Source organism: Catharus ustulatus, chromosome 5, assembly GCF_009819885.2.
Source record: "Catharus ustulatus isolate bCatUst1 chromosome 5, bCatUst1.pri.v2, whole genome shotgun sequence".
Taxonomy (NCBI): domain Eukaryota; kingdom Metazoa; phylum Chordata; class Aves; order Passeriformes; family Turdidae; genus Catharus; species Catharus ustulatus.
In genome coordinates this window covers 14,067,160-14,087,128 of record NC_046225.1, presented here as the reverse complement: position 1 = coordinate 14,087,128, position 19,969 = coordinate 14,067,160, and the positions used below count along the sequence as shown (strand labels likewise).

General features: G+C 39.8%; 1 protein-coding gene across 3 annotated transcripts in view; it reads right to left on the bottom strand.

The window, feature by feature from the left end:
- ZNF827 (zinc finger protein 827) overlaps positions 1-19,969 on the bottom strand; it is a 99,192-nt gene that overhangs the window by 47,132 nt on the left and 32,091 nt on the right. For all 3 annotated transcript variants that reach the window (XM_033061403.2, XM_033061404.2, XM_033061405.1), the window contains exons 4-5: positions 13,162-13,645; positions 1,483-1,716 (exon numbers count right to left, since the gene is read on the bottom strand). In XM_033061403.2, the coding sequence (XP_032917294.1) occupies positions 1,483-1,716; positions 13,162-13,645 (718 nt within the window). The remainder of the gene's footprint in view (positions 1-1,482; positions 1,717-13,161; positions 13,646-19,969) is intronic.

Genomic DNA, 19,969 nt, shown 5'->3' with positions numbered 1-19,969 from the left:
CTTGACCAAGATTTAATGCAGGCTGGATTTCTCTCATAAACAGGTATTTAAGGCACAAATATACTAGGCAGCAATGGAGCTATTTAAACACAGCCTGCCAGTGCTGAACTCCAGACTGACAATCCAGAACCCTTGTGTCTCTGACGTACTTGACAAAACATTAAATTACAGAGCTCTCTCTTTATAAAAAGTTACATAAATTTATATGCATCAAAAAAAATACAGCTTTACATTCATTAGGCTGCAAAGTTTAGTTACCAAAACACCTCACTTAAACCAGTTACCAGCAGCAACTGTGAATTACACAAAAACCAAGTGTTTTTTCATTTGGGAGTCTGAGAAAAAAAATCTGGAAACTGGTGCTCTGGTTGGCTTTTGTACTTGGGAAACCCTTTTTGCATCATTAACATGGAAGGCTTGCAAATCAGTGATTCAAATTGTTCTGCAAATTAAAGTGTGGAGGAATGAACAGGAGTGAAATAATTACATGTTTTTTGGGGGAGATCCTAGTCAGCTCAAGTCTTTCAGATACAAGTTTGAACTCAAATTCATGGTTAACAGTGTCCAATCAAGTCAACTGATTTCAGGTACATTTGACAGGGATCTCAGAAGTTACTTGTAAGCATTCCCACCAGGACTTCTTGCATGACTTTGGCATAATGAAAAAAAGAAGTCTTGTCCAGTTTTGGAGAAGACTTAAAATCTATCAGATTCAGTTCAGGTGCAGAAGCACAAAACCCAGCCTGCCAGACTGACTTTTATGTCTTGGTCCTAAAAATTCATCTGTTAGAACTTCAAAGCCTTTTCATCATTCAGTTAACCTGATCTCAGTGGAAAGAATTTACTTTCTCTTAAACCTCAATACTGACAGTTAGAGAAATCATAATTAACAGAACATACATTTTTATTTTACTCCCTCCAGCTTTAACACTACCTATGTGTGTACACTGTCTACTTGTCTGGCAGAAGAATCTATCACTGAGGCAATAGAAGCAAGTTCAAGTGGTCTTGCTAAATGCAGAAAGGTTCAGTTTACACCATTTTTTAAACAGTGTATCTTGTAATTTTGAGTACTATGTATTGTCAGAAAAAAAACCAAAAGCTTTAAAAGTCATATTTTATAAAGTTATGTCAGGTACAGTAAAGTACAGAAATGTTCTTATTATGTTAATGTGAATAAATTGTTATTAACATGGCTTTGTACATTTTAAAAATTACAGCAGTTAAAAGCTTTAAGGCACCATTTCTTTTGACTTACTCCATAGTCATTAATTTGAAAATCAGAGCAGAGACAATTAGGTAGTGTGGCTACAGACCAAACTGAGATGTTTCATGTACATGACATTTTGCAGACAGGCCTTTTCAATTGTTCCTTAGTTTGCTGCTAAAGCTGAACACCTACCTTCTTGCAAGGTAACCCTGTTAGCATACACAAAGGAAAAAAACCATCAGAAATGCAATATTATTAAATAAAATATTTACCTGAGAGTTTCATGAGGAGCTCGGATGCTGCCTTGACTGACATGTCCTGCCTCATCACATTTGCCTGTGCTTCTTGTGGCTTGAGTTTCTCTTCAGGGACATTTGGAGCTGAGGCTTCAGGTTCTTGGCTGAACACATAGCTGGGCTGAGACACAGCTGAGCTTCCAGCTTCTTCATCCTTAGGCTCCTCCTTCACTTTAAAATTAGGAGTCAAGGGCTCTTTTTGATTTGCAGCTGTCATGAGAAGTAAAGAAGTGAGACTTAGTGTAATCCTGGAGCAGCTAGTGACAGGAAGAAACCATAACCTAAGAAATGTTACAGTAAGCAGAAGCAGAGACATCAAATTCTGCTCAAAGATGCTTCAAGGGACAAACTTCTGCACCTTTTCTACAAAGGGGCAGTTTTGAAACACAACAACTGCATGTACCAAAGCTCAGAAGAACACCCTCTCCCTTTTTACCCCCTACTCCTCCTAAAAGCTCTTTCTTGGTCACTGGTTTTCAGGTTTCCTACAGGCTTGGTGGAAGTTTAAAACTCATTTCACATAAGGGCAAATTTGGCAAAGCCCATGGGTATGACATACTAAGGTTTTAAAGCATGGAAGAGAGGCAAGAGATGAAGAGTAGGAAGATTGAAAAATCTAAGAGGGGAGTAAAAGGGAAAAGAGCAAATTCTTAGGTCCTAAAAATTGCTATATTAAGAAGAGAACTAAGGGATTTTTCAGAAGAGAGTTCTGCACTGTTCCAAGCTCTATATCCATAAAAAGAAAGAGAATAAGTTAAAAATATTCCTTTCAAATACTCCTCCTAAGCAGCTGTATAGCCTCAGAGGAGGGTAAGGAGACTTTGGGGAACTGCTTAAGACCTACACACTGAGCAATGCTGTTCTTGAACGGTCTTTCTGATAGCCCCTGACAGTGGCAGAACCTTTGCACAGTGTTTGGTTTAAAGGATAAAACCAGAACAGCTCTTAAACAATACCTCCAAGCCCAGTCAACACAATTTCATGGGCAGAGACATGACAAGCAGCAAGTTAAAGAAGTTAACTATTTTTCAAGTAAATCTTATACTGTTTTTATGTTTAACCATGAAGAGATACTTCTTTCCCTGTCTCTTTGTGACCTTTCCTTGGTCAAAAATATCACTTTAAATTCCCAGTAACACATAGCACATGATTCATTGAGTGCCTTTAACTTCGGCAAGTTTGTATTTTTCCCACCTCTAAACGTCTGTCTCCACAAACACAAAAGACAGCATTGAGCCTGGCAAAATCTGGTAACATTTACCTGCTTAAACCCTTGGTCTACTTTCTCCTCCAATTCTCAGCTTCTTAACTACTCTCAGTTTCCTTTTTTATTTCCTCAGACACACTCCGTCTCAGCAACTCCCCCAAAACTCCTAGAGAATCCAAATTCCTGCATCCTACCATGAAGTGCTCACCATCTCCCAGAGACCCAAACTCTAAAATATCAGGTACAATTGTCCTCTTTATCAGAATTAGATGCTTATTTTTTTACATTTGCTACTTTGAGTCTCTGTTCATTTCCACACAGTTAATTTTTTTAAATGTTTGTCTTTGGGGGTGTGCTAAGGATTTCTAAAGCTACTGCATTACCTTGTAACACAACACATCTTTTCAATTTATATTTTAGAGTTGTTTGATTTTCCTCCTGGTTAGTTGGCAAGCCGCTACCAAAGAACAGAATTAAGACAAGTGGTATAAAGAGTGCACACATAAGCAATGTGCACATACACATTAGCTCTATTCACTTCAGAAATTACATAACCTTATATCTGGAATTTTTAACATGACCTATAGGCACTTTTAACAGCACTAGGAATTGTTTTTGCATTTTTTATTTTTTAAAGAAGAGCAAAAAGCAGAAATATGAAACACTAAAACATGCTTTAACCCATAAAAATGCAAGTTAGAGCTCTCAAGATAATCTTTACTAAGGTACTAACACAAAAATTCCATTTATCTTCTTTATCCTGGCCTCAGTCTATTCTGGGGTTTGACCTGGAGTGATGAATGGTCACCAAAAAAAATAAAGAGACCCAAATCTTCTCTGCTGAATTACCTTCTGCTGTCTCTTGCTTTTAAAACCTGCCACTCCAGCTGTTATGCTGATATGAAAAATACCTCCACCAGGATCTGAGTGCAACCAAGAGAGAGCGGTCTGCCTGAACTTCCAGAGAACATTAGGGAAAGAAAAGGTCTTTTGAATTTATTCCTTTCAAAAAGGTATTAATTCAAATCTGTCCCAGAAAATAAAGGAAGCATGAGTCTGAGTGAAGAGGTAAAGACCCCCTGAGAACAACCATTAACCTGTGGACCCAGCCTTGTCTCTGCCATGGACCAGGGCAGAAAATGAGCCAGGTAGAGCAAGCACTACAGGCTGGGTGAGCCTACACTCTTCCCCCATTTAAAATAGAGGTGATATTAAACTTGCATAGATCAGTGTAAATTTGCAACCATATACCATATCACAAACATCCATAAACAAACAGAATGTAACAGAATTGATATAATATCACAGACTTAAGGAAAGAACTTATTACAAGAGTTAGGTGCTATAGTATGCAGTAGCAGATGCTTATTGCATTACCCTACCACAAGAAAAAGGATCAAAAGGAATGCTTTTGGAAGAAATGAGTATTTTTTAAAACTCTCTTATCACCAAGGCAAAAATCAGCAGCCAATTTAACCCACTCCAAGGGCAGGTGTAAGGTGGTGCCTCTATGCTCTTCATCCCAGGGTATCTTCAAACCCTGCTAAGATGAAGACAAGTTCTGATAGTTCAGAGGACCAAAAAACTCAAGGTAGATCATGCCAGAGTTTAAATAGTTCAGTGATAGTCCAGTTCCTGGCCCCTCAATTCAGGAAGAACACTGAGGTGCTGGAGTGAGTCCAGAGAAAGGCAACAGAACTGGTGAAGGGTCTGGAGCGCAAGTTTTATGAGAAGTGGCTGAAGAAGCTGAGGGTGTTTAGCCTGGAGAAAGGGAGGCTCAGGGGTCATTATTACTCTACAATTCCCTGAAAGGAGGCTGTAGCCATGTAGAGGTCAGTCTCTTGTCCCAGACAGCCAGTGACAGAATAAGAGGAAACAGTCCCAAGCTGCACCAAGGGAAGTTTAAGTTGGATGTCAGGAGGAATTTCTTCCAGAACGAGTCATTACGCATTAGAATGGGTGGCCCAGAGAGGTGGTGGAGTCACTGTCCCTGGAGGTGCTTAAGGAAAGACTGGACATGGCACACAGTGCTGTGGTCTGGTTGACAAGGGGGTGTTTGGTCACAGATTGGACTTGATCTCAGAAGTGTTTTCCAACCTGATTGATCCCATTAAGTGGTAGATCCAGAATGAATCAAGTTTCTCTCCTTTCCTCTGTACATCTTTCCCTTTCTGTCCCTACCCCACACACCATCCCTCCTGCAGTGACAGCACGTGCTGCTAGGAGCCACTGCCTCCTCACACTTCTGAGCCATCATCCAGGCTAACAGTAACAAACAAAACTATGCTGGTAACAAATCTACCAGCACAGCATCAGACATCATCTGAATGAGCTCTTCATGAGGTATGTATACTCTGTGTGCTTACAGTACTTCACCAATGAGAAAAACGAAACATAGACCCCCCCCAACCCAGAAGATGCCCTGAAGGTGTGTCTTTGGCAGTATTACATGAAGGAAAAGAATCCCAGACTGTTGTTGTTACCTATGTCACTGATTCTGCCTACTTTAGCTGCTTTGTTACGGACAGAAGAGGGAACTGATCAATTATGAAAGAAATAGAGTCTTATTTCTTTAATTAAATGGCAGCACATTCTTTAGACTGAAAATCAAAACTAAATCAGACAACTACTGGGTCACTTTCAAGCCAGTTGCTACAATTAATAGGGTTTTTACTGCTTCTTGAAATATACTGAAGCAGATTCAAATGTAAATGAAACCTAAAACAGAAGGACAAATAAAAAAGGGCAGGTTGTCTCATTTATCAGATCCATACATTAAAGTTAGAGGGGGAAAAAAACCCACAACACAAAAAAAGACCTTTAAACAACGAAAGTCCCCACCATTCTTGTCCCATCTTGGATCCACAACTATGGACAAAATTGGTAACACATGGGGAATAGCAAGTGTGATGCATCCACTAGTCATTTTAGGGAAAACAATAAACAGATGTAAGAAAAAGTATGGCAAGTAAGGGAAATAAAAGTCTCCTATGACCAGTTTTTAAAAATCCCATGACTGAGGAATCCTTAAAAAAAATAGAACTAGACAAGAACTAAGAAGAGTACGCTGAAGATTATTAAAGTATATTTGAACGACAAAATTATTACTCCCCAGAAAGAAGAGTATCTTCTATCTACATACAAAAATAGATACACACACATACCCTAATTTGTATTTAATTTACATTCATTCTGAACAGCAGTGAGAACAGAATGAAGGATGTGTTGTCTGCAGACTGAATAAAAAAAATCCCAGCAATTTAATTTTGAAATACACAGCGAGGAAACAAAACAAACCCACGTAGCAAATGAAACCAAGAGGCAGGAATCTCTCAAGCACGGTGGATAATGCTCCATTTGTTCCATTCCATATCCAGAAAAAACACAGATCAAAGAATATTCCAGACTGCTGATTTTTATCTTCCTGGCAACTAGAACCATTTGAGCCATTTGGCAAAAGTAGATGATGAAAGTTATAACACTTTCCTGAAACTGCCAAATGCCACAAGAAAAGCCTTGGGCATCTGCCACTAATCTGAAACACTCTGGTAGAAGCTGCTAACTCCATCAGTACACTTAAGAGGATTTCTAAATGCTCAAAATGTTTATAACTGAAAGAGGAAAAATGGGCTGATTACTTCCAAGCCAAGCTCCATGTTAAAAGTCACAATCAGCAAGAAGTTGGTCACTGCTCCATCTGTCTGAGAGGAAAAACAAGAAGAAAAGACCAGAAACTACAACAAAAATTCTGCCATAAAAAAAGGCTATGAGAAAAAGGATCCATATAGCCTGTGTTGAATGGAACTATGATGAACCTTCCATCCCAGATGGTAAGCTCTGAGTTGTGGTCTTTAAAATGAATGAAGGGCCTTTGACAGATCAGTTCTGCAGTATTTGGGAGACACACAGTCCCATGACAGTGGGCATCACATCACCCTCAAGGCAGCTGTGGTCAGTAAAGGGTGGGACTTGGGTCATCTACTATTTTACTCTCTAGCAATTGAAATTTCCATGTAGGAACTGGCAGTCTGCATGGAGACTATGGCTTATATTTGATGCCATTCAAGAACTGGGAAAGGAGTACAAACACTGCAGAAGCAGCCTCCAGTGAACTAATTGCTTTGCAAGAAAAATCTATGGAAGTAGAACCTGTTGGAGAATCTCCAGACTAAAATACAATTGGGCTGATAAATTATGCTCATCTAATTAAACGCAGAGGTTGCATACACTGAGTGGCCCAAAAGGAAAAATATTGTTCTTCTGGCAGGACATTCTAGCTGGTCTATGATTTCCTTTTAGCCCCTCTTGCCCTGGAGTATTAGCATGACCCAGAGCACTTCATGCTACCTAACTCTTCTAGGAATTCTCAGTCAATTACACCCAAATTTTAAAGCCCTCTACTCTTCTCTCAGCCAAATAAACAAATCTATAGGGCTATAAGGGACAGAAAGGGCATTATCAAGGAAAAAGCTACTCATGACTCAGGGGTGCTCAGCACCACAACATTTCTTTTTTGTCAAAGCAGTGCAATGGCAGAATAGACAATCACAAATCCGATGATGCCATGACTTGACACTCCTAGGTTTCAGGGGAACACTTAAAATATGAGGTCTTCCAAAACATATTGCTTACATACATTAAAAACTGCAAATATAGGTTAAGAAAGGTCAGCTAACTGAACTGATCATTAAAGCTGCTCTGTGTTTAGAAAGCTGGAGTCAAGCACAATGAGACAATGAGCAAAGGAGAATGATTAGTCCTGCTAACTGTGCCCTCAAAATTTCCCCATGTTCTAGTCCAAGTGGAATGGAAGAATCAGGCCAATTGCTAAGGCAGAACCACACATCCCTCCTGACACCCTAAGGTGTCTGCTTTGCAGCCCAAGTCCCACAGATTAAACAAGGCTGCAGCATATGCCAAGACCATTTCCTTCTTTCCAGGTGAAAACCAGAACTGCAGCAGAACAGGTAAGATTGTGAGAACACTGGAGGAAAGAGAGGGAGCAGTGAAAGGAGAAAGAAGGAATTTATTGCTGATAAGAAAGAATTATTTGCAATATGGGAATGTCTTCTCTCTACAAAGGAGCAAAAACAGGGGAGAGAATTATCACCAGACCAGCCTTTATATTTGTTTAACAAAACAAAAAACAAAACAAACAATCAGAGATGATTGAACTAACAGTGTTTTCAAATCCCATTTTGGATAGACAAGAGAGAAAGGCTCATGAGCTCGGACTTCTGCCCAGAGTAATAGTGTATTCAGGGAAACAAAAGAGCCATCAGCCTAGTCCAGGTCCTATACTCCAAATGTAAGATTTTGTGTAGACATTAAAACTAAATTGTAAGCACAGACCTGGTCCAGAATCATACTGTTGCCTTCTTTTAAATTGTATTGGATTGAGTATACCAAAAGAAAGGAGTTTGTTATGCTGCATTTTAAATTGGTGGATTAGAACAGAGACTACACTGCTTTATCTTGCTAAATTCTACATGTTCCTTCAAGATGTAAAACACGACAGTGTGATTTTAAGGCTGCTGGGAAATTGTGGATACAAGACTAGAAATTGCTGAAAAGAGATTATAAGGGTGATGGTATATCAGTAGCAGAGATTAGAACAAGATTTTATTTGCCCAAGTTTTAAGTAGATGTGCTACTGCACACCAGAATTTTACTTCAAACTAGAGGTCTATATGGAAACTTGAAAAATGTGAATCTGGAGAGACTTCAAAGAGAGAACTTGATGACATCAGGGGTATTTACACTGACAGTAGCATTATGGAATTCACAGTATTTTAAAATTAAAGACATGGCTCAATAATTGCCAGTCCTGTGCACTTATATATTCTAATTGAAATTTTACATTCTGACAAACTATAAATCCCAAATAGAGACAGTGTGGTTTTTTTTTTTCTTTGGAACTTGCTACTCAAATACATAAATTAAGGTAATTTAATTGGATATGCTTTTATTTTATTAAAAATAGCTGTTTGAAGAGTTCAAGCCCGCCAGTTCAGCACAGTCAATGGCAAATGATAAAACATTTCAAATTACTTGTGTTACCTTTAAGGAACGCAGTAATTTTCAAGAGCCAAACAGAACAAATAATCTAAGTGATTACTTAGCTTTTCTACTAAAGTGCCGTATGTAGCTGTCTGATGATTTACTCTCTCATTATTCCATTAATGGAATCAGCTAATAAAACACAAATGGAAAGCCCAAATATTTTGGATAGACACCAAAGTCCCATGGTGGCTTTATTTCCCAAAATAAAGACTTGACTCCTTCACATGACAGTGACAGCAGATATGACAAACTGAGAGAAAGCAGTTTCTAACTGGTTTAACAAGGCCAGCCCCAAACCCTCAGCGTTTTAGCTCTTCTTCCTGTCTTTTTAAAAGTTTTTCCATGCAAGTAACTTGGGGCACATAAAAAGAACAGCAGAGGCAGGGCACACTTGATACCACTCCACAAGATGAAGAGTCCTGCTCACTGCAGCAATGCACTTGTTTAAACCCAGAGAGGTGGGGGAGAGAGGCCAGCAGTGAAGGATGTGTACCAATTACTGTTTCCACACAGAACCCCATGGAGAGCAATAGTGCAAGAATCCCATTCATTTTGTTGGGATTCATTTATTTCCAAATGTTAAAAGTTACTGCAGCACATAACATAGGCACAGTAATAACATCACTAGGGTGCACTGGCCATTGTAGTTTGGAGCATTGTGAAAAAAATTTTCATTAAGAAAAAAAAAAACTGAGCAAAAAAAAAACCACCTCCCCTGAAAAAAACCAACAACAAAAAACAAAACAAAAACTCACCAAAAAAAACCCCAAAATACCCAAGTCTGAAAAGTGGGTGGAAGGACACCAGTATTTAAAGAGAAGTGTTGTGTAATGCCTGCCACTGAAACCTTTGAAATAGGAAAATCAAATACTCTTTAAATTAAGAAAAGAATGCTGTTATAAAGTTTCAACATGGAATTGAAGCATTGGGGGAGGAAAGCATTGTGACAAAGCACTGATACAGCAAAATACTGGAAAAATTTAAAGCAGACCTACTGAAATCAGAGGAGCAAGATTTGAAGGTAAAAACATGCCCATGCTTCAATATTCTTCTCTTTATGTGTTCAGTCATCTGCAAATTGTCTTTAAAAAAATCAGAATAAAGTTTCAGAGAACCCTTTTAAATTTCTTACAAAATTAAAATGTTCTCCTACCTTAAACTAGGACCTAGAGAATTGAGTCTGGGAAAAAAATAAATCAAGATTTGTTCTAATTTTTGGATTTACACTTGGTGATTTGTGTTATGCCTTATTTCATAAAACACATAACTAAAGATCTTTCTGGCAAGCAATGGCACAGAATTGGGCATGAAGTGGTCTTGAAAAGGTCAGCCACACCAGTCTTTCTCAATCTCTTTAAATCTAAATCTTCCCTGAGCCTTCTGGCCTGCTCCAAATCAGGTCTAACTTTGAACATCTGCAAATTTTCCCCCAATTTGCATCGCTACAGCTTGCTGCTTGTTTTTGTTCAGACAACATTTCTTGCCACTGCTTATGACATCCTATGGTCCACTGATTGAGATACATAGATTTAGTCCATCTTTCTGCTTAGTATGTGACCAGCCATATCTGGCAGACAGCTGCTTTTACATTTCTCCAGTGGCAGAGATGCCACAATCTCTCCAGCCATACTATCCTAGAGGTATAAATACCTCAGCTTGGGAATGAGTCTCCTAATACTAACTTAAACCTTACAGCAATACAATCCTGTTACTTCTTGTCCTAATGATTTTATGATTATTTCCCATAATCTCCATTCTCCTGCAAACTATGCTAAGGCACATGGAAAACAAAGAGGTGGTTGGTGACAGCCAGCATGGCTTCACCAGGGCAAATCATGTTTGGTGGCTTTTTATGGTGGGGCTGCAGCACTGGTGGACAGGGGCAGAGCAGACTTGTGCCAAGCATTTGACACTGTCACATGTGACACCCTTGTCTCTGAACTGGAGAGACATGGATATATTGGGTGGACTTCAGCAGATTTCCCATGAAACTGCAGGTATACAGATTGACACCAAGCAAGAAGAGGTGCAATAAACACTGGCAAAAATATACAAAGCAATAAACACAAGCAAAAAATAAATGTTCATTTAGAATATCAATATTCAATAAGAATGAATGCCAAACTCTAAAAGTCTCTATGTCTATCTACTGCTTCCTTCCTAGCCACAAGGCCCGTCAGAGAAGAAAATTAGATTGTTTTGACATAATTTGGTCTCGAAAAATCTGTGTTGGTTGTTACAATTGGCATATATAATTTGAGATGTCAAAAGATTTATATCATTGGAAAGGTAGGGCAAATAATTGAAGCTCTGATGGGCCTAACAAGACTGTCGTAATAAAGAAATCACTCAAAAGAACTTTGCTCAGCAGAGCTGAACCATCAAAACTCCAGGTAATACTCAGCCAACTTGCTAAAAGAGAATTACTTTTACTCTAAATTTATGCACTCTGGATAGGAGAAAGCATGAACCAAATGTATGTAACACAATCTCCAGAAGAAAAGAGATTCCCTTCCTTCTGACATTGCTCTTCCTGTGCAGCAAAGCTGGTGACTGGCAGTACATTTTAATCCAAATACGCGCACATACAAAATTACAGATACATCTTGCTCCCCCAGTGACTTTATAACATGTTGCTAGGTAACAGTGCATACAAGTCAGGTTTCAAGACCTTTAGTAAGTCATCATAAAATAACTGCATAGGCCTTTTGCATGAATAATGTGCATTTGTATCCTTTCTCTGATGCCAATAGAGCAGACACTGAAAACATGACCGTCTGCCAAACTGTGAACAGCTTCCCATCAACTGCTACATGAAAAGCCACACGCCAAATTGTTGCATGTTCTCTCAGCTTGCAGGCTTCCCCCCACCCTGCACTCTGCTCTCATTCCTGCTACATGCAGCCATCACCAGCACCACCCTCCCCAGGCCAGCCCTGCTCATGTGCAGAGCCTCTTCGTGCACAGCAATCCAAATTTAAATGGCCATCAGAACATGTGTGGGACAGCTGTTGGACAGCGCAAGATGGATTTCATATCGAGTCCAAACTTGAAACTGGAGTAAAGAAATGTAGAAGCAAATCCAAACAGACTCATCCTGCCCGCTTTTTGTCAGTCAGAGTAATAATTTATATTGACAGATTGTTTAATATCTTTCAGGGGGAGGTCCTGTGGTTTCTTCCAATCAACATGGCAAACCATTTGTGCCAGCCCAATTCACGTCCTGCTTGCCCTCAGCTGTTTTCTCTTTTCCTAGCTGGCTCCACGAAGCCCCAGTCTTGATTTCTTGTATTAACCCATTCTATTCATTTCCTCACAGAACTGTGACCCCAGATGTACAAAGATCTGGGAAGATGAGAAGAGACAGATTTTCCTAAACAAATGACTGTGGTTTCACCAAGGCTGGGCATTAAGACAGAGCGAATTCCTTAGTTTACCTGACAATAAAATTTGCTCAAATACAACCTACTTTCCACTTAAAGGAGAAAGCTGACTAGTTATTTTCTGTTGTAAAGGTTATCCTCCATCTCCAAAACCTAAAACTTCCCAAAGGGACAGAGATCTCCTCATGAAACAGAAGCTCCTTGAGTGGCAGTTTTCCTTCTTTTTCTTCAAAAATTCACGGCCAATTTCAAAAACATTTGGCATAGAACACCTTCCCAACATATCAATTCTTCTGAAGTATTCAACCAAATCAATGAAGACCACATAAAATATAACAGATACACCCTAAACACATCCTACACTTGTCTCACACATGAATATCATTCTTACAGCAATAATATGACAGTGAAAAAACACTACACACATTTCGCATTAGATATGGATTTCAATTAAAAATAATTTTTAAAAGCTGTACATGAATCTCTAGGATTATTCTTTTCTTAAAGTGTTAGCAACAAAACCCAAATGCAGTAACACTCACACTTCACACACATTTACTACATAGGCATCCAAATACAATTTGGAAAGGAAGGTGAATACTTTATTAGTCCTTTTTAACGGGTGGGTAAAGGCAGAAAACTTAAGAACTGAATTTTTGAACATGCTGGACACTTGGGTGACTCTCAGTAATCTCAAACTGGTACTACAGGTATTCAGCGTGCCTGGAAAATGCACCACAAGAGATTTGCCAAGGTAAATACTAATGAACGTAAAAGCCTGGATAAACAGTTCTCACTCCTAATCCCAGCAATTAAACAGCAAAAACCCTTTCTCCTCTCACTGCTTCCCCTCTGCCCTCCACCATACACCTCTGCTATCAAAAGAAACAAGAAATTTTAAGTTAACAAGCTAAAATGTTTTGCTGCTAGCAATTCCTTGACTCATCAAAACAAAGTGTCTCCAAGCCCACAAAGGAGCAGCCAATGCTGCTGCTCAATTACCTGACAGCTTCATAAGAAAATCTGATGCCATCTTGACAGAGATGTCTTGGCTGAATAGTGCTGATGCTGTATTAGCCACGAAGTCAGAGGAGTCTTTCAGCTTTGTGTTGTTTGGGGCTCTGTCAACAGTGCTAAGCGCAAAAGGTGCAGCTGAGGCGCCAGTGTCGTCTTTGGGCTCTTCTTTCACCAGCAAAGTTGGAACCCCCCCACCAGGCTGCCCAGCAACATCGGGTGTTTTGGATACAGATGCTGATCCTGTGAGGTCAGGCCCTGCTCCTTCCCTCTGTGGTCCTGGGCAGGAGTCACTGTTTAGCTGTGGTGACCCCTTCACCTCAGTTTCTGGCATTTCCTCCTTCACTTTAGACTCTGTCCTGAGGAAATGTTGATGGCAGCGCATGTGGAGTTTCAGGCTGAAGTGGCGGGAGGAGGTAAAAGGGCATAGCTGGCATTGGAAGGTCTCACCCCTGTCTTGGTGCTGGTGAACCTGGTTCAAGAGGTGAGAGATAAAAGCATGTATTAAGCCAAGTAATTAACAGAACTGCAGAAATTTCAAGTCTGCATTTCTCACACAGTTTGAAAAAAACCAACAAAAAACAACAAAAGAAAATGTTAACTAATGAGTGAACTCTTCATTCTGAGCACTTGGACAGTGGACAGACCCCAAGAACAGTAGGATTCTTTCACACAAGTCAAAAGACCACAAACATCAGACGCCAGTGAAAACAAACAAACAAACAAAAAAAAAAAATCAGGAACATCTGTTTCTGCAGCTTGGAAATTATGAAGTCTGCTTTAGATCAAACAGTCCTCACAATCAGATCCTGATGACCTGTCAGTACATAAAGACTTCCAAGCTATAACTAATAGCTTTCTTGATTAAAAAACAAACATAACTCTGCAACCTAACTAATAAAAATTGTTCAGAGCAACCCAGAAAAAAACCCAACAAAACAACAACTCAACCAGCACAGCAATGTCCATCATAGATTTATGTATCATTAGAGTAAAAACACAGCACCTGGCAATACCAAGGAGCTATTGAAGCAGTTTGCTGTAAATTAATTCTACCAGAAAATAAACAGCTCTTTTATGATACAATAGAAACATGAGAAATGGTGTCTGCCATTTATTCTAGTTTATCAGCCAATTAAGGATCACAGTTAATATTGGTGTCCTCATATTTTGACTGCAGGCTCTTTGTCATAGAGCCTGCCTGCTCCGGTATGAGTACAACGCCTGCTATCCTCAGGCTCGATCCTGATTACCTTTTAGAGGGAATTCCATCCATCCATATGTAATGGCTCCCATATTATATGAACAGACACACTCATTAAACTATATAAGCTATATATACATATAATTATACAATTTCTTGCTTCATACAGTACTCATCAAAGAGAAGGAACAACTGAGCCCAGCATAACAGCAGCAGGGTTGTTGAAAAATCTTTTTGCTATGGTTTCGCAAATAAATTTTAAATCCTGACAGCAGCACTCCAGGCTACTCCCTGCAAAAAGGCTGGCAAATACATACATTTGTTCCTTACTAATGGATGAACATGTGATCAGGGCACACTGGCACCAGCTGAGCTCCACACATTCGCTTTCACTTGTGACTCAAGTTGGTTGGAAACATTTCAGCGAGACAGATTTTTGTTGGAAAATGGCAATTTGTTGAATGCAAAATATTTCACCTGAAACATGGAGAGGTCTGACAAACTCTTGGCAAACAAGGTGTGATTCCCCAACTCTACTGAGTGGTACTCTTCCTTCCCTCTGCTCCCTGGGCTTGGCTCAGAAGCAGCCAGCTTCTGAGTGGGATCTAAGGCTTGCTGCTACAGCCTGGGAGTCCAAAAGCCCTGAGGGCTGCAGATTTACACTAGGGAGCATGGAAAACATAGCTTTAGCTAAGGCTTTCAGCACTTTCCAGTCTCCTGCAGAGCTGAGATCCAGATCCTGAGGCTCCAGGTGCAGACACTGCAGAGCTCTGGGGTAACAGCAGCCTTTCCCAAAAGGCTCTGTCAGAATTCAGGTTGCAGTTTCCCATGGTTGTAGACCTGGCCTGACTGATTTCCTGTACTGTTAGAGGAACTTTAGTGACAAGCTCAGATCCAGGATTTCCAAGTCTACACAAGCCCCTGACTCAGGTCTGCTGAAATGTATAGCTGGGGGATGTCCCTCTTTTTGCACTTTTTGCATTCAGTGAAGACATATTTCACCAGTGCTTGGTAACTTTTCATTCAGTGGTTCTTTGGTGGCTCTGGAGGTGCTACACAGATAGCAAGAGAGAATTTCTCTTGGCCAGAGTGACATTCTCAATACTATCTAAGCATGACATTTACAGACAAAGCAATTCTGGACTCTTGTAATTGCACCTGATAACAACAGCGAAAAAAAAAAAAAAAAGAAAATAAATAAGCTAGTGCTAACCTAACATATTTTAAGCTACCTTGCAGAAGAATAGCAGTACAATAAATTCTAAATATTAGCAGGTTACAATGAAAATGCCAACCAGATTGCTTGTCTACACTAGTGGAAGCAGGATGGTCTGTGAGCACAGCACTGTGTGAGCACTCTTCACAGAGAACACTGAGATGTACTCAGGGCAGCAAGCACCCTCACCATGGCAACTTTATCTCTTACACCCACAGATTTTGTGTGCCAGGGCTTCTCTCCAGGATCCCCTTCAATCAGCATTTCCCTGCCTGTGTTTAGCCATGTCTTCCAGAGGCACTTATCGCAGCCATCAATACGATGCCTTCAGAAGGCTGTCACTGCTGCAGGCAGGTGACAGAGCCTGGGTGGGAGCCCACCTCCTCTCCCAGGAGTATGGCATGCCACCTCTGCAATATCTTTTGAGAATGGATGAAAATTGAGACATTGATTAATTTGATTTTTTTTCTCCTGCCCAAAGAAAGTCACTTCATCACCAATGGATATTTCATAAAATAGAGAATGTTTCTAACTTGCAGGCAAGGAACAGAGTTCAAACCCAAATATTTTGAGTATTGAAAGGAAAAAATTCTAGACCTAGAAAAAGAAAAAATAAAAAAACCCATTAAGCCAAAGATTTAGCCCCCCAATGTCCAGAGTCCATTCCCACCAGAAGATTTTAGCTTGTATTTTCAAAAATAAGTAACATTAATTTCAAAATTTGAACACTAAAGCTAAGCTAAAATCCCTCTAAAGGAAAAACTATCCCTTACTTTCTCATTCAACAGCAGCTAAAAGAGCCAAGAATTGCCATTCTTTGCCATTTGGGAGAGAAGAGTCAAGGCAGCGACTACTTACTGCAGAATAAAAAACAAGAAACCCCGTAGAGCTACACAGAAAGCCACAGGGGAGATTTAGGCCATGCAATATTACAGTCCAAAAATCTGTTTCCTCCATGAGGCTGAGAAGGGCTCTTATACTGTGCTAATGCTACCCAAGCCATCAGATTTCTTCTTTAGACTCAAACAGGCTCTTCCTGCAAGAACCACAGGCAGGAGGAGACAAGAGTGCAGCTGGCAGGTTTTCCCCAAAGTGCCAGTCTGAGCCCAGCTGCTGCCAGATTTGGATCTCTCTGAATTACACTGCAACAAACCACAGTGCACAACCTGCTCATACACAATGCTTCTTTCAAAATCCCATAAAACTACTGTTTGACTTATGCCAGAACCACTTAAGGGCTTCTGGCTTCAGAGTTTATTTCCTTTAACCAGGGATGTTCTCCTTGACTGGGCAAAGGACCAGTATCATCTTTATCCTAACCCTACGGCCTGCCCAGTCTCAAATGATATTTTGTGGTTCTGCAGTTTTTTCAGTATGTGCTTGCTCGTAATGCAGCAATTTTCAACAGAATTACAGCGTCCTCACAAACTTTAGGCCTTGTCTGAGGACTTGGGTACAAGTTACATATTGGTCAAAATTTAAAATTTTTGTTTCTTTTAGTTTTTCTTGCTGCCTCATTTTCACATTACAAGAAAGAAAAAAAGAGGCCATTCAGTTCATCTTCTCTATCAGGCATTATTCTGATCACACCTCTCTCACCCTCCTGGCAGTCCCATTCTTTTCAGCTTCTTTCTTCAAAGGCAGTCCTTTCTTGCCATCCCACTAATAATTTTCACTGCCAGCTTTTAAAATCCCTTCTACTTCTCACGTCTTTTCTTATGCAGTGACCAGAAGTGGCAGCATACCATATGCTAATAGTAACATTGTTATATTTTCAGTGTTATTTCTGTTTTATTCTCCAGACACTCAAATATCTAATGTTCTTTTTAACCACTGCTGTGCACGCCAAGAAAAGGTTTTCATTGAAATGTCTACAACAATATCCAGATATTTTTTCTGAGCAGTTACAGTTCATTATATCCGACAGCCAGGTGCATTATTAGACTCTGGTTTCCAAGGTACAGTACCTTCTATTTGTCAACAATAACTTCATTTGTCCCCCTTGTTTATCAGGCAGCCAGCCTCTTTTTGTTCCCTTTCAAGCTTTGCCTTTTTTAATCTCGATTCATGCACATAAGGTTGTACCATCTATAATTCTCTCACCCACAGTCATCACTCTGTGTAGATCACATTTGCTAAAATATGCACAATTCCACTTTTAGTAATGGAACACCCCTCTGTTAGCCTTTTGTCATGCTTAAAATTGCTAATTCCTTCCTACCCTTTGTTTTACTGTCTCTTGGTGAATTTCTAATTTGCCATAGTACATCACATTGCTTAATTTATTTGGCAGCTTCGCTGTGAGAAGCTTTGCCAAGGGCTTTTTTTATAGACCAAATAAATTTCAACTGATTTTAAAGTCCGTGATTTTCCTGACATGCTCAAAACATCTTAGTAGAGGAATACATTAATTTCTTTTACAGAAACCACATGTCCCTATCCCATCACATCATTTGTAGCAATGTGCTGGTTTTTCTGTCACTTTTTTTTGTTTTGTGGACACTAACTTTCCTGGTATCATAAGCCCCTTCTTCAGTCATCTTTTCCTACTTAAAAGCAACATCCCTGCTGATTTACCAGCCATGCAGAGGTGCCACAGGTACAAATACACGTGATCCCACTCAATGGAGTAAAACAGGAGTAGGGGTGAGGAAAAGGGTTAACTTCATGGCACTGCTGAAGTTGATCTTTTCCCTTCCCTAAAGCTGGGTAAAGCTTTGCACAGACTCTCCTTTCTGGTTATGAGACACAGGCATTCACGTTTCTTTTGCAGGATTATTTTAAAAATTGAGTACTCTTTCCATTTTAACATCTATCACGTGGCCTCTGTTTTTTCATTTCATGCTCTTTTCCAAAGAAATCCCTCATTTTTAAAATATTGCATTTTCAAGAGCTGAGTGCTGTGGTGCTAGTTTTGATCTGATCCTTCTCCTCAAGACACATATGTTATTTATATAGCATTTTCTTTTTTAAAGTATTTCCTTGCTTTGCTTCAAAACAAGGGGGGACAAAGGCCTCTCTACAGTGCTGGACTGGATTATATGTTAAAGAAATTATTTTTTGAGAATATTTAAAGTCCTGTCTTATCCTTGTCTCATATGCAAAAAGTGATATTAAACAAGAGAAAAGTAAAGTCATTTGTGGTACCTGTCTGAGACTCTGGGCACAGATTTTATGTACTGAAAAGCTGTGCAAGTTTGCATTAGCTCCCCCCGCTTATGGGGAGGTTATGGAATCACAAGTGCCTCCCAGGGATCTTAAAAGTTTAACTTAAAAAAAACAAAACAAACCCTCCCATGGAATACATTCAACCTCCCTCTCCCAAGAAGGTGAAGACGCCTTGAAAAGAACCGGTCTCATACTTCAACAAAACGGATTAGGAAAGCTTATTCAGTTGTGTGACACTAGCTGAGGAAGAAAGAGGGAAAAGCAAATCACCAAAGGGCACTGAGCACCTGGCCTCATTCCTCAGGACCTTTCCTGATTCCCACTATCACATAATTAATAGGCTCTCTAACTGCAAGCCTGATTATAACCCTCTTTGTATAAGACAAGAACATTAATCTTCATCTCACTGAGATGGTTGCTTTTCATAAGCAGGAAAATCCTGTGGTTGAGAATCACATGATCTGTCTACCATTGCACTGAACCTTCCTGTTAAGCTTTGTCTTCCCTCATTTTCTATCAAACCCTCATGTTTCAGCACATGTTCACAATGCCAAACTTATTTTCCACTGCTACAAGAGATAGCTCATCCATTTCTGCCTCATGCCTATATAGCAGCACAAGCAACATTTATAGATATTGTTTTTGGCCATATGCTCCTCTTCCTCGCTCCCCCTTCCAAGTGCTCAGCTAATATCCTGTTGCTTTCTTGGAACATAGCTGCATGATCTCACAGCCTATCTGTCCACCAATTGCTGAGGAAGATACGTGCATGATCCAAAGGTACCAATTGGCCAAAGTCTGACTGATGCTTGTGGTATTGCTCTGAGCAAAATGTAATCCCTACCAGGAAAAACAGAAAAGTCTGACTACATCTTGCTGAATTACACCACAACTTTCCATTGCTTTCTGCAGAAGAAATACATAGGATACTGTCTCAAGAAGAAAGTTTATTCCAACTGAACATACATTTTGATGAACAGAGAAAAGGATTCAAGCATAATATCTGCTGCCTGCTTGGACAAGACACCTCTTTTCTCAGTTACCCATTCATTTTGTCCAGTACTCTCAGCATCCCTGAAAACCATGCTAAGGTACCAGAATCAGTTGCTGAGATGTTCCCCCCATGTTCCTGGAAATAAGAGCCCAAACTTGTGGTTATGCATGCACTACAATTATTTGCCTCCCCAAAAAAACCAACCAACCAAACA